Consider the following 14,924-nt stretch of genomic DNA (forward strand, 5'->3'; position numbering starts at 1 on the left):
AAAACAACCCCAAAACATCATTGAACCTCCGCCATATTTCGGTCTTCAGTCAGCATGGCTTTGCAGCAAATTGGCCAAGTCCACTATAAGTCCCAGCAAGTCCACTATAAGTCCCAGCAAGCCCTCAGTCCCGGCGCGCACGGCCCCGCACCTTAGGGCGCGCACGTGCCAGGTCTCTCAGATTTAAAGGGCCAGTGCACCATTAGTTGGTGCCTGGCCCAATTAGTTCTAAGCACTACCCACTCATAAACACATAAAAACCCACTTCCCCTTCCTGTCCCTGCCGGATCTTGTTGCCTTGTGCCCTGAGAAAGCATTTCTGTGTGTTCCATTGCCTGTGTATCCAGACCCTTGCCGTTGCCCCTGACTACGAACCGTTGCTGCCTGCCCAGACCTTCTGCTACGTCCGACCTTGCTCTTGCCTTGTCCTTGTGTACCGCGCCTGTCTCAGCAGTCAGTGAGGTTGAGTCGCTATCGGGTGGAACGACCTGGGGGTTACCTGCCGCTGCAAGTCCATCCCGCTTTGTAACCCCTTAGATTCCGTTCCCCTGGTACGGCCCACGCAATCACCTCATTGACACAGAGGATCCACCTCCCGTGTCCTCCCCGCATACCAGTCCGGATCCTGACAGTAACCTTGAGATTGTTGATATTTTTTCACAATTTTAGTTCTCAAGTCCTCAGACAGTTCTCCTCTTTCTGTTGTCCATGCTTAGTGTGGCACACACAGACACACAATGCAAAGACTAAGAGAACTTCTCTCATTTTTATCTGCTTTCAGGTGTGATTTTTATATTGCCCACACCTGTTACTTGCCCCAGGTGAGTTTTGAGGAGCATCACATGCTTGAAACAATCTTATTTTTCCACAATTTTGAAAGTGTGCCAATAATTTTGTCCTGACCATTTTTGGAGTTTGGTGTGATATAGTCCAATTTGGGTTTTTTCATCCCTTTTTTGGTTCAGTTCCAATACACACAAAGGGAATAAACATGTGTATAGCAAAACATTTGTTACTGCAATCCTTTTCTGTGAGAAATACTTGATTTTCTTGAAAAATGTCAGGGGTGCCAACATTTATGGCCATGACTGTATCACATGGTATGCATTTGTCTGGACGTCTTTGCCCTGACTTTCGCTTTCATTTTTAGTGGGACTATCTTTGCTTATGTAATGTTTTTTATTCAATATTTTATTACACAGAAAAATGTGTGAAAATATTCTTCCTTCAATCTTGCAATGATGATATAACCATGAGACATATTTTATCTGGTTCCAAATGATTTCCCTAGTGTCTAGTGACATAATATACACAGCAACTAAACAGTGCTAAAGGCGTGGACAGATGCTTATTTTATCAAAAATAGTTATGTGGTGAGGGTGTGATCAGGGCAGATAGAATTACCCTATGGGCAGATGGCATTAACCCCTAGTGTTTGTGATGCCAGGGTGTGATTTATCCTCTACACCACCCAAAGGAATACCGCTGGATTCTGGGGTAGGCACGGAGACAAATAATGACTCAGATGCCAAGTTACGGAACAACGGCAGCTTTAGGTGTAATAGTCTATTCAGCTTGGCTAGGCCCACGGAGGTGACCAGTGACTACAGAGACCTTAGGGCTTGCTGGGACTTATAGTGGACTTGGCCAATTTGCTGCAAAGCCATGCTGACTGAAGACCGATTGACTTGGACTGACTTGACTATGGCAGACTATGACTGACTTCACCCCTTCTGAAGCTTACCAGGCTTTGACTTGACTTGTGGGGTACTGGACTTTAGGATCTGTGGCTGCGTGGGAGACTTTAGGCCTCTTTAGGACTCCAGACACACACCTTGACCTTACTGCAACTCAGCAAAGACTTAAAGAGAGAGAGGAGGCTCCACCCAGGGCTTATATGGGGGAGACTCTGATGGGGTCCCATAGGTCACCCTTAGGTCACATGGTCACTGGTACCTCACTGGGTTACAATCACATGACAACAGGTCTTAAAACTATAACACATTTTATGTACATTATATGGTATAACATAGGCATTTAAGGGAGTAGGTAGAACACAAGTGCAGGGGGGCCAAGGGGTCACTATATGGAGTCTGCCGGACAGGGCAGCTAGGGTATAGGGGTGCAACTCCTGTACTGGGCCACCACAAACTCCCTCTCTTAACATCAGCCCTCCTCGGCGTCCAGTCCTGGAGGGTGGACGACATTAAAGTGGCCATTGGGGTCTGGTGATATTTACCGTTCCTGGGGCATTGATACAGAATGTACTTCTCAGGTCTGAGGAATAAATAACAAATAACTGGGGGCGAGTCCATGTGGCATTGGTGAAAATGTCCTTTACATGCTCGTTTGTGAGGGTATTGATAATTGGGCAGTTTAGACATGTGAAGTTGTGAGTCTTGCAAATACATACACAAACACATTTGTTTCGGATCGGGCTGCCGGAGGCTTTCTATCCGAATGCCTTAGCTGCTGGGGCGCTTCGGCAATTGCTACTTCTCCTCAGACACGATGCACATGTCTACACAATATAACAATATTACAATACATGGTAACTCTGCCTCTATACGTGTTTCACCTATGCTTCAGGGGAACCCTCTGGCCAGTAGAGTACCCTGTACACGATGGACAGGAAAATGGTTAGACATGTACACGTTTCTGACTATGTATGGACTGGATAATATACATTTTAGCTACAGTCCTGACTAGACATGACAATTGACAAGTTTATATACAAAGCACTATATACATGACATTAGCATTATCTATGCTAGACTGACTAAATATACAAAGGTACTATCACTCTCGGCACTCAGCTGGTAACTGTCCCTGAGTTAACCAAATTGTGGCTCATACCCAGGTTTCCGTACTTCGTACACATCGGACTCAGGATAGGTTTCTGTCTCTCAGATGGAATCTAACTTGTTAGTTCTCGGGAACTTCCATAGCCAGACTTTATCCCCCACCTGGAGTGGTTTGGCAGAGGCATGTTACAGTCTTCTTGTTGTCTTTGTTGGGCCTCGCCCATTTTATTGCTGACAATCTCCTTGGCCTCTGGAATCCTTCTCTGATGGTTGCCCACTCCAGGGGCGCTTGTGGAGAATTGTTGATTGGGGCCTGTAATCAAGTGTGGGATGAAGCGGTGGTAGTAGCCGGCAAATCCCAGGAAGCTCCTGACATCTTTCAGTGTGTGCGGTGTAGGCCAGTTCTTGACAGCATTCACCTTTTCAGGGTTTATCTGGACTCCCTCTGCGTTTACAACATCTCCCAAGTAATGGACTTGAGGTTTGAGCAAGTGACACTTTGACGGTTTGATCTTCAACCCATGCTTGATCAAGACTGGAAAGATGTCTGACAGATTACTGAGATATTCCTGTAAGACTTAGAACACATGATGACATTCTCCAGGTACAACAAGACACTTTGGAAATTCAAATGACCCAGGCACCTTTCCATCAGACGCTGGAATGTAGCAGAGGCATTGAATAGCCCAAACGGCATTCTTTTAAACTCGAACAACCCCATGGGGGGTCACAGAGGCGGTCTTCTCCTGATCCTCCAAAGCCATGGGCACCTGCCAGTATCTGCTGGTTAAATCCAGGCTGGAGAAGTAAGAAGCAGACCCAAGGGCTGTAAGCGACTCCTCGATCCTTGGCAAAGGATAAGCATCCTTATGTGTGACATTGTTCAGTTTCCTGTAGCCGACACAGAAGCGGATGGTTCCGTCTTTCTTCTTGACCAGGACAAGTGGTGCCGCCCAGGGAGTCTGATTTTCCTGTATCACGTCCACCTCTTTCATGTCGGCCAGTATCTTCTTGACAGTCTGATATATGCCTGGCGCAACCGTACGGTGCCATTCCTTGAGGAGGATGTGAGAATGCAGTGCTGGATGATCAAAGTCTTCCCGAAGTCTGTGGGGTGTTTGATGGAAGCTTTGTAATACCTTTTGGTGACATTGATGACTGAATTGACCTCGTCCCTTGGGGAAGTGTCGTCCCCCACCTGGAGCTGTGCCCACCAGGGGATTAGTGCTGGATCCACCGGTAACTTGAGCTGCACACTGTCGGGCCACCAGACATTCTGTCACAATGTCTTTCAACTCTGTCTTTCGACCACTGGAGTGTATTTAGGTAAGACAGTAGCAGAATCAGACAGGATTACTAACCGCAGCGGGACTCTCCCATTGGTGACAGTTACGAGATTTCTCACAGCTCGGACAAGAAGATGATCTTCTAACTGCATAGGTTCCAGCAGGGCCTGATAGTCCCTATTCTTGACTCCGGGAGGTGCACGGCACCAGATGATGGTTTCAGTGTTAGGTTGTAAGATCAGCGACCTGATATCTTGAACTCATACTCTGCAGATTTCACCTTGCTTGTTGGCAAACTTCTGTTCAGCTTGTAGGACTTTTAAGTGGTGCTGCACAGTCCGCTTTGGACATATGGGGAAGAGAGACATACAACGCATCTAATATCTCAGTGAAACAGTTTTTCATAATGTTCATCCCCAATATAAACTCAGCAGACCCTTTATCTGTCACATTAGTTACAAACACTCCCTGCCCTTTAAGTACATGTTCACCCAATTGAATGGTTGGCTCCCAGTATCCATGTCTGGGGACTGGTTTCCCATTAAATGCAACTACTTGGAAATTAACATCATCAGGCTCACACAAAACACGAGCATCCCAATGCTGATAGAAAACACGTTTAGATATGGTAGACACTTGTGACCCTGTATCTATTAATGCCTCTAAAGGTACACCTTCTACAATAACCGTTACAAAGGGGCAGGAGGCGACATAAAGTGAGAGTCCTGACTTTGGTCTAGAGTTGAGCCTGCTGACTTTGTTGGTGGTCAGTATCGTTGGTGATTGCAGAGTTTGCGCTGCAGCAGGTACTTGATAGATGACAGCTGAGCGCAGCTACCGGAGTATCCAATATGGCTGCACCCAGGGAACTTCTGGTTTTGGCCCGTGTCGGCAAAATCTTCCCCTGTGCAACACAGGGCGGCTCTTTGGTTCCTTTTCATTGTACTGTAGAGGCGTCACCACTGGGGACTGATGGGGCGTTGCGAACTAAGTTAACTCTTCCAGGTACAGACTCTATACAGTTCACAATGGCAGATAACAGTCTTTTCTTCACCTCCCCCTCTATTTCACAAGCGCCTCGGATTAAACACTTTTTATTGACAAAGTCTCGTACACTTTCTGGCGCAAACTTTGTTCGCATCGGCATGCAAATTTTACTCTGCAATACTGGACACAGTTCAGACTGTGGGGTACTGTAGACATAAGGCGCACACCCGTATCTTGTTCGTAGGATGCCAAAAGTTGTGGTGAGGGTGTGATAAGGGCAGATGAAATTACCCTACGGGCAGAGGGCTTTAACCCCTTGTGTTCCTGACGCCAGGGCGTAGTTTATTCTCTACACCACCTGAAGGAATACTGCTGTATCCTGGGCTAGGCATGGGGGCAAATAATGACTCCGATGCCAAGTTACGGAACAACAGCAGCTTTACTGAGTCAGACAGGTGTAACAGTCTATACAGCTGGGCTAAGCCCACGGAGGTGACCAGTGACTTCAGAGATCTCAGGGCTTGCTGGGACTTACAGTGGACTTGGAACATTTGCCCCAGAGAAACGTTAACGGAAGACAGATTGATTTGGACTGACTTGACTATGGCAGACTATGACTGACTTCACCTCTTCTGTAGCTTACAAGGCTTTGACTTGACCTGTGGGGTACAGGACTTTAGGATCCATGGCTGCGAGGTAGACTTAAGGCCTCATTAGGACTCCAGACACACACCTAGGACTTGACCTTACTGCAACTCAGCAAAGACTTGGGAGGCTTCACCCAGGGCTTATATGGGGGAGACTCTGGTAGGGTCCCATAGGCCACCCTTAGGTCACATGGTCACTGGTACCTCACTGGGTTACAATCACATGACAACAGGTCTTAAAAGCTATAAAACATTTTATGTACATTATATGGTATAACATAGGCATTTAATGGAGTAGGTAGAACACAAGTGCAGGGGGGGGGGCAAGGGGTGACTGTATGGAGTCTGCGGGACAGGGCAGCTAGGGTACAGGAGTGCAACTCCTGTACTGGGCTACCACAGTTACTAATAAGGTATAAATATTGAAGTGTTCTTTTCTTCTTTATATTGTTTATTTGAAGGAATACCCACACATACTGAAAGTGTATGTTGTGATCTTAAAGGGAAACGGACAGGTGGGTCACCCACACTAATGTGAATATACAGGCCTATATTGCAGGTTACCATCTTTTTAACAATGTATCGCTCACCCAGATCTGTAAAACGGTTCCTGAGAGATGAGGCTAAATATATACAGTCATGGCTGTAAATGTTGGCACCAATGAAGTATTTCTCAAAGAAAAGGATTGCAGTAACACATGTTTTGCTATACACATTCCCTTTGTGTGTATTGGAACTAAACCAAAAAAAGGGAGAGAAAAAGCAAATTGGACATAATGTCACACCAAACTCCAAAAATTCAAACACAGTACCTACAGTGAAATATGGTGGAGTTCAATGATGTTTTGGGGTTGTTTTGCTGCCTCTGGCACTGGGTGCCTTGAATGTGTGCAAGGCATCATGAAATCTGAGGATTACCAACAGATTTTGGGTCGCACTGTACAGCCCAGTGTCAGAAAGCTGGGTTTGTGTCTGAGATCTTGGGTTTTCCAGCAGGACAATGACCCCAAACATACGTCAAAAAGCACCCAGAAATGGATGGCAACAAAGCGCTGGAGAGTTCTGAAGTGGCCAGCAATGAGTCCAGATCTAAATCTCATTGAACAACTGAGGACAGATCTTAAAATTGCTGGTGGGAAAAGGCACCCTTCCAATAAGAGAGACCTGGAGCAGTTTGCAAAGCAAGAGTGGTTAAACATTCCGGCTGAGAGGTGTAAGAAGCTTATTGATGGTTATAGGAAGTGACTGATTTCAGTTATTTTTCCAAAGGATGTGAAACCAAATATTAAGTTAAGGGTGCCGAAAATTTTGTCCAGACCATTTTTGGAGGTTGGTGTGACATTATGTCCAATTTGCTTTTTTTCCTCCCTTTTTTGGTTTAGTTCCAATACACACAAAGGGAATAAACAAGTGTATAGCATAACATGTGTTACTGCAATCCTTTTCTGTGAGAAATACTTCATTTTCTAGAAAAATTTCAGGGGTGCCAACATTTACAGCCATGACTGTATATGACTCGCTGATCCAGGAGCCGAATCACAGCTTCCTTGCAGCCCACTGCGCATGTGCTGCTACTTTATAGATCTGGGTGAGTGATACATCGTTAAAAAGAGGGTCACCAGCACTATCAGCCAGTATATTTTGGTTATGGCGGGTGACCCTCCTGTCAGTTTCCCTTTATGTCACATTGAGTTGATAACTAAGATGACACTAAATATAAAAAAAAATAAGAATAATTAAGAGCTTGTTTGGGGTTCACAAATGATCCATCGAAGGTAAAACTTAATTATAGCAAACTGAACACACTTTCAACCTCTAAAAGTTCATGCATATGGTTACATTGGGGAAAACCCATCAATAGCATTGTAGGTGTTTAATTTGTGTGGTGAAAACTGTGTACATGCACAAAATTTATTGAATGGTGCTGGTACACATTTGTTTTAACTTTTTTTTATGACTGTCCAATTCTATATTACTGTCCCTGTAATATTACAGTAGCATTAAGGCTCCAAGCTCATAGCTCTGCCATGATGCCTAAGGGAAAAATATCTGATATAGGTTATATATTGTGTACATCTATTTCTATAGACGCAACTGTATGACAAAGAAGGGGAGAAAAGTAAGAAAAAAAATACCACCCTTATTTTTTTCATTATAATTATTATACTAGGATAAAAAGCAGTGGCCACAGCTGTCGCTTTTTACAGACAAAAAGAAGAGAAATTCATCTTATCCTGTACAAATACACCTAGGCACGACACTAATAATCTTGGCTTAATAACCATGGCTTAACATGCCAATTCCAGACCCTCACCAAGTTTAGTTTAACAAGGGGCACAAAAAGGGAAACAAAATTCCAGGCTTTCACAAAGGTAAAATGATCATTGAGTATGACTGTACTATACCAAGAACAGGGATCAGATGAGTTTCCATGTAAATCCAAAATATTATTGCCTGTTTTCATATGGTATTCTTAATTATAGTCAGTTTCTGGCAGGTGTCCACATTGTGTAATAACATCAGACGTTCTTCAGGAATACAATAAAGCTTGACTAAAGTCACAGAAATGTTGAAAAAAAAAAAACAATGCAGAAAATATCGGATAGTGCTCTTGATTGCATTGTGTGCCAGCTGTGTGTCACTGATGCCCTCTTCAGGATGGCAGCATGTATTACAAGCAGAAGCAAACTACTACAGGCACTTTAAAAGTCCTGCATTTTAGGAACAACAGAATTAGGCAACATTGCAGGAGCTGCTGTCATGTGAACATGTGGTCAAAGAAAACATTTATATTTTCTGTCATTGCAAAATGTCTAAAAAATGTAATATCGAATTTCTTTCTTTTTCTTTTTTCTTTTTTTTAAACAACTATATTTTTGACACTTTTTGTGGTAGGATTGCATCAGTATTAGATGCAGACACAGCTCCTTTTTATATTTAGCTGACTTTCTGCCCTTTTTTTCCCCTAATTAGTGACCGCACCAATTTACTTTTCCGGTCTTTATTAGCATATGTTCACTCAGCAGAATATTTGCAGAACATGCCGACACTAGGACAGCAAAGCATTAATATCAACTGCAGAAGTTGAACAGATTTGTAAATTACTTCTATAAAAAAAAAATCATAATCCTTCTATTAATACTTCTAGTACTTATCAGCTGCTGTATGCTCCACAGGAAGTTGAGTTGTTCTTTTCTGTCTGACCACAGTGCTCTCTGCTGACACCTCCATAGCAAACCTATCCAGCTCTGGACAGATCCTGACATGGATGGAGGTGTCAGCAGAGAGCATTGTGGTCAGACTGAAAAAAATAAAAAGAACTCCCTGTGTAGTATACAGCAGCTGAAAAGTACTGGAAGGATTAAGATTTTTCGATAGAAGCAATTTGCAAATCTGTACAACTTACTGGCACCAGTTGATTTGAAAAAAAAATTATTGTTTTCCACCGAAGTACCCCTTTAAAGTTTATCTGTGTTAAGTTAAAATGGTCTGTGTGAAGATATACAGTCATGGCTGTAAATGTTGGCATCCCTGAAATTTTTCAAGAAGATTAAGTATTTCTCACAGAAAAGGATTGTAGTAACACATGTAACTCCAAAAATGGGCTGGACAAATTTATTGGCACCCTTAACCCCTTAAGGACTCAGCCCATTTTGGCCTTAAGGACTCAGACAATAAAATTTTTACGTTTTCATTTTTTCCTCCTCGCCTTCTAAAAATCATAACTCTTTTATATTTTCATCCACAGACTAGTATGAGGGCTTGTTTTTTGCGCGACCAGTTGTCCTTTGTAATGACATCACTCATTATATCATAAAATGTATGGCGCAACCAAAAAACACTATTTTTGTGGGGAAATTAAAACGAAAAACGCAATTTTGCTAATTTTGGAAGGTTTTGTTTTCACGCCGTACAATTTATGGTAAAAATGACGTGTGTTCTTTATTCAGAGGGTCAATATGATTAAAATGATACCCATTATTATATACTTTTATATTATTGTTGCGCTTAAAAAAAATCACAAACTTTTTAACCAAATTAGTACGTTTATAATCCCTTTATTTTGATGACCTCTAACTTTTTTATTTTTCCGTATAAGTGGCGGTATGGGGGCTCATTTTTTGCGCCATGATCTGTACTTTTTTTTGATACCACATTTGCATGTAAAAAACTTTTAATACATTTTTTATAATTTTTTTTTAATAAAATGTATTAAAAAAGTAGGAATTTTGGACTTTTTTTATTTTTTTTCGTTCACGCCGTTCACCGTACGGGATCATTAACATTTTATTTTAATAGTTCGGACATTTACGCACGCGGCGATACCAAATATGTCTATAAAAAATGTTTTTTACGCTTTTTGGGGGTAAAATAGGAAAAAACGGACGTTTTACTTTGTTATTGGGGGAGGGGATTTTTCACTTTTTTTTTACTTTTACATTTTTTTTTTACACTTGAATAGTCCCCATAGGGGACTATTCATAGCAATACCATGATTGCTAATACTGATCTGTTCTATGTATAGGACATAGAACAGATCAGTATTATCGGTCATCTCCTGCTCTGGTCTGCTCGATCACAGACCAGAGCAGGAGACGCCGGGAGCCGCACGGAGGAAGGAGAGGGGACCTCCGTGCGGTGTTATGAATGATCGGATCCCCGCAGCAGCGCTGCGGGCGATCCGATCGTTCATTTAAATCGCGAACTGCCGCAGATGCCGGGATCTGTATTGATCCCGGCACCTGAGGGGTTAATGGCGGACGCCCGCGAGATCGCGGGCGTCGGCCATTGCCGGTGGGTCCCTGGCTGCGATCAGCAGCCGGGATCAGCCGCGCATGACACGGGCATCGCTCCGATGCCCGCGGTTATGCTTAGGACGTAAATGTACGTCCTGGTGCGTTAAGTACCACCTCACCAGGACGTACATTTACGTCCTGCGTCCTTAAGGGGTTAAAGGGGTTATCCAGGAAAAAACTTTTTTTCATATATCAACTAGCTCTAGGGAGTTAAACAGATTTGTAAATTACTTCTATTAAAAAATCTTAATCCTTTCAGTACTTATGAGCTTCTGAAGTTTAGGTTGTTCTTTTCTGTCTAAGTAATCTCTTATGAAGCTCATAAGTACTGAAAGGATTAAGATTTTTTAATAGAAGTAATTTACAAATCTGTTTAACTTTCTGGAACCAGTTGATATATAAAAAAAAAAGTTTTTTCCTGGAATACCCCTTTAACTTAATATTTGGTTTCACACCCTTTGGAAAAAATATCTGAAATCAGTCGCTTCCTAAAACCATCAATAAGCTTCTTACACCTCTCAATCGGAATGTTTAACCACTCTTGCTTTGCAAACTGCTCCAGGTCTCTCTTATTGGAAGGGCCTTTTCCCAACAGCAATTTTAAGATCTCTCCACAGGTGTTCAATGGGATTTAGATCTGGACTCATTGCTGACCACTTCAGAACTCTCCAGCGCTTTGTTGCCATCCATTTCTGGGTGCTTTTTGATGTATGTTTGGGGTCATTGTCCTGCTGGAAGACCCAAGATCTCGGACGCAAACCCAGCTTTCTGACACTGGGCTGTACAGTGCGACCCAAAATCTGTTGGTAATCCTCAGGTATCATGATGCCTTGTACACATTCAAGGCACCCAGGGCCAGAGATCGCAGAGCAACCCCAAATCATCATTGAACCTCCATCATATTTCACTGTAGGTACTGTGTTCTTTTCTTTGTAGGCCTCATTCCGTTTTTGGTAAACAGTAGAATGATGTGCTTTACCAAAAAGCTCTATCTTGGTCTCATCTGTCCACAAGACGTTTTCCCAGAAGGATTTTGTTTTACTCAAGTTCATTTTGGCAAAATGTAGTCTTGCTTTTTTATGTCTCTGTGTCAGCAGTGGGGTCCTCCTGGGTCTCCTGTCATAGAGTTTCATTTCATTTAAATGTCGACGGATATTTTGCGCTGACACTGATGCTCCCTGAGCCTGCAGGACAGCTTGAATATCTTTGGAACTTGTGTGGGGCTGCTTATCTACCATCTGTACTATCCTGCGTTGACACATTTAATACATTTTTCTCTTCCGTCCATGCCCAGGGAGATTAGCTACAGTGCCATGGGTTGCAAACTTCTTGATAATGTTGCGCACTGTGGACAAAGGCAAATCTAGATCTCTGGAGATGGACTTGTAACCTTGAGATTGTTGATATTTTTCAACAATTTTGGTTCTAAAGTCCTCAGACAGTTCTCTTCTCCTCTTTCTGTTGTCCATGCTTAGTGTGGCACACACAGACACACAATGCAAAGACTAAGTGAACTTCTCTCCTTATTATCGGATTTCAGGTGTGATTTTTTATATTGCCCACAACTGTTACTTGCCCCCAGGTGAGTTTAAAGGATCATCACACGCTTGAAACAATCTTATTTTTCCACAATTTTGAAAGGGTGTCAATAATTTTGTCCAGCCTATTTTTGGAGTTTGGTGTGACATTATGTCCAACTTATTTTTTCCTACCTTTTTTGGTTCAGTTCCAATACACACAAAGGGAATAAACATGTGTATAGCAAAATATCTGTTACTGCAATCCTTTTCTGTGAGAAATACTTGATTTTCTTGAAAAATTTCAGGTGTGCCAACATTTATGGCCATGACTGTATCACATGGTATGCATTTGTCTGGACGTCTTTGCCCTGACTTTCGCTTTCATTTTTATTGGGACTATCTTTGCTTATGTAATGTTTTTTATTCAATATTTTATTACACAGAAAAATGTGTCAACATTTATGGCCATGACTGTAAGTGACCTGTGAAGACTATGTTTGATGATTTCAAGTACTGTTGTACCAAGCATTTGTACCACTGTTGTGAAAAAGAAATAAATGTACCTGTTTAAAAATGTAGCATTTCTTTTCTTTTATTTCTTTTCCTTTCATGTATACAAGCTTACCCACCCAAGAGATGATAAATCCACTGTTAAGCCCCCAAACGAAAATTGGGCAGGGAGAGTGGTAAGCCACAAGTCCAGTCTGGTCTCTAATTTACTTTGGGATCTGTTCTGGGTGTTATTAATTTAGGGGGTCTGATGACTTTTCGGATGATGAAGAAGTGTCAGCACAACTGCAGCGGGGGTGGTGCCCATGGTAGCAAAGCCAAAGGCACAATATTAAGGAAGTCCCAGCACTCACCAAGTAGGATGCAATGACTTGCAGTGTTTATTCACATCAGGTCAGGATAGAGGTACAGACAGGATACGTTTCGGCACAACATGCCTGGGGTCTGTATATATTGGTCTGGGTCTGGAGTCTGTATTAATTTTAAGATCTGTTTCGGGGTCTGATTAATACATTAAAACTAGGCAAGAAAAAATGCTTCCATGCTTCCAACCCTTTCTGTCATTCTCTGCAGTACTTTTCTCTGCAGTCTACTTTTATAGTTAATGTTGTTTTTTAGTGAGTACAGAGTTTGTTGTGTTTGTCATACATACATTATTGATTTATAAAAAAAATAAAAAATGGCCCAGGCATGAACTATAATTGTATATTAGTTTATCTATACCTTCAACCATATGATTAGACTTCAAGTAGAAGACAACATATTTACAAGACCTTCCCATGTGCAATCTACTGGTCCTACAATCCTAACATTTAGCATTTTATTTCAGTTTTTTTTTGTTGTTTAGTTTTTTTTACAGAAAACCTACAAAGTAACAAAAACAATAAACCAACACTCTTATGTCTGGCAAAATGATGTTTCCATCCCTGAAATCAGTTGCTGAATTCCATACAATTTTCCCAAAAAATGTTTGTAATGCTTTTTTTTTTTTGTATAAGTGACCTCACCTGACTTGTGCACACTCCGTAGACAGGAGAGAGAGGCATTTAACCGGTCACATTCCTCACTGCTGGCACCAAACTTTCCCAGTGTTTCACAGACCTGCTCATCTTTCATTTCCAACAGCTCCTCCAAATTCAGCTGTCCAGGGTCGATTTCCTGCAGCACAAAAATATAATATAAAATATTTTATTACAGTATTAACCTCTTTTCTGCAGACACTAATGATATTTTCACTTAAGGAACAGGACCTTTATTGTTGCCGACACAACCAACAGTGATGGTCTGCAAGTAATCTAGTCTTCATCGACATACCACATGGTCTTAACAATAGATAAAATACAGTGACCCCTCGACCTACGATGGCCCCAACATATGATAATTTCAACATGCGATGGCCTCTCAGAGGCCATCGCATGTTGAAGGCAGCATTAACATACAATGCTTTTGTATGTCGGGGCCATCGCATAAACGGCTATCCGGCAGCGCAGACTGCTTCAGCTCCCACTCGGGGACGCGGCGACAGCGATGGACGGCGACATTCCGGGCAGCGGTGACGAGCGGTGACGGTCCGGAGCGGCGGGGACAGGTGAGTACAACTTCCTCTAGCAGTGGTCTACAACCTGCGGACCTCCAGATGGCTGTCCAGGCATGCTGGGTGTCGTAGTTTTGCAACATCTGGAGGTCCGCAGGTTGTAGACCACTGTCCCATACTTTACATTGCACGGATCCCTCAACATGGGATGGTTTCAACAAACGATGGTCCATTTGGAACGGATTACCATCGTATGTTGAGGGACCACTGTAATCAGATGGCAAGTATTTAACAGAATAATCTGAAAAGGCTCAGCTGTATAAACCTTCCAGTCTAAAGAAAAATACAATATGAATATTAACAGTATAACACAGTAAATAATACGTTATGAACTAGCTCCTGATCATTTGCCAGCACCTCTCATTGTCTACAAAAAAAAAATAAGGGCATGTTCACAAAGCAAATAGCCGTGAGATTTTTGCAGTGAAAACTGTGCTGATTACTGCAGCAAAACCCACATTGGCCCTCATTTACTACTGTAAACCTGACATGTTTTGCTCGTCGGGTTGTGCGCCAGATTTTGGCACATTGCGCCCAAAATTCTGTCTGCGACAGAATTTGCAACAGAATTTGTGCCAGAATTGAAAAAAACCTGACTAACTCTGAGAAAACCCAAAAAAGGGTAGTGTCTGTCTGGGGGAAGGGGGCATGGCTACCAAAAAGGGGCGTATTCCTGACATTTTCACAAAAAAACAACATATTTACTAAGGTTTCCACAGAAAATGTAGTGGGTTTGAGCTGAGGAAAACCCTACAGATCAGAGCATGTGCAAAAAAAGCA

General features: G+C 42.4%; 1 protein-coding gene across 8 annotated transcripts in view; it reads right to left on the reverse strand.

The window, feature by feature from the left end:
* KSR2 (kinase suppressor of ras 2) overlaps positions 1-14,924 on the reverse strand; it is a 481,762-nt gene that overhangs the window by 344,703 nt on the left and 122,135 nt on the right. For all 8 annotated transcript variants that reach the window (XM_056537052.1, XM_056536998.1, XM_056537026.1 and 5 more), the window contains exon 3: positions 13,558-13,708. In XM_056537052.1, the coding sequence (XP_056393027.1) occupies positions 13,558-13,708 (151 nt within the window). The remainder of the gene's footprint in view (positions 1-13,557; positions 13,709-14,924) is intronic.

Source organism: Hyla sarda, chromosome 1, assembly GCF_029499605.1.
Source record: "Hyla sarda isolate aHylSar1 chromosome 1, aHylSar1.hap1, whole genome shotgun sequence".
In the NCBI taxonomy this organism is placed as follows: Eukaryota; Metazoa; Chordata; class Amphibia; order Anura; family Hylidae; genus Hyla; species Hyla sarda.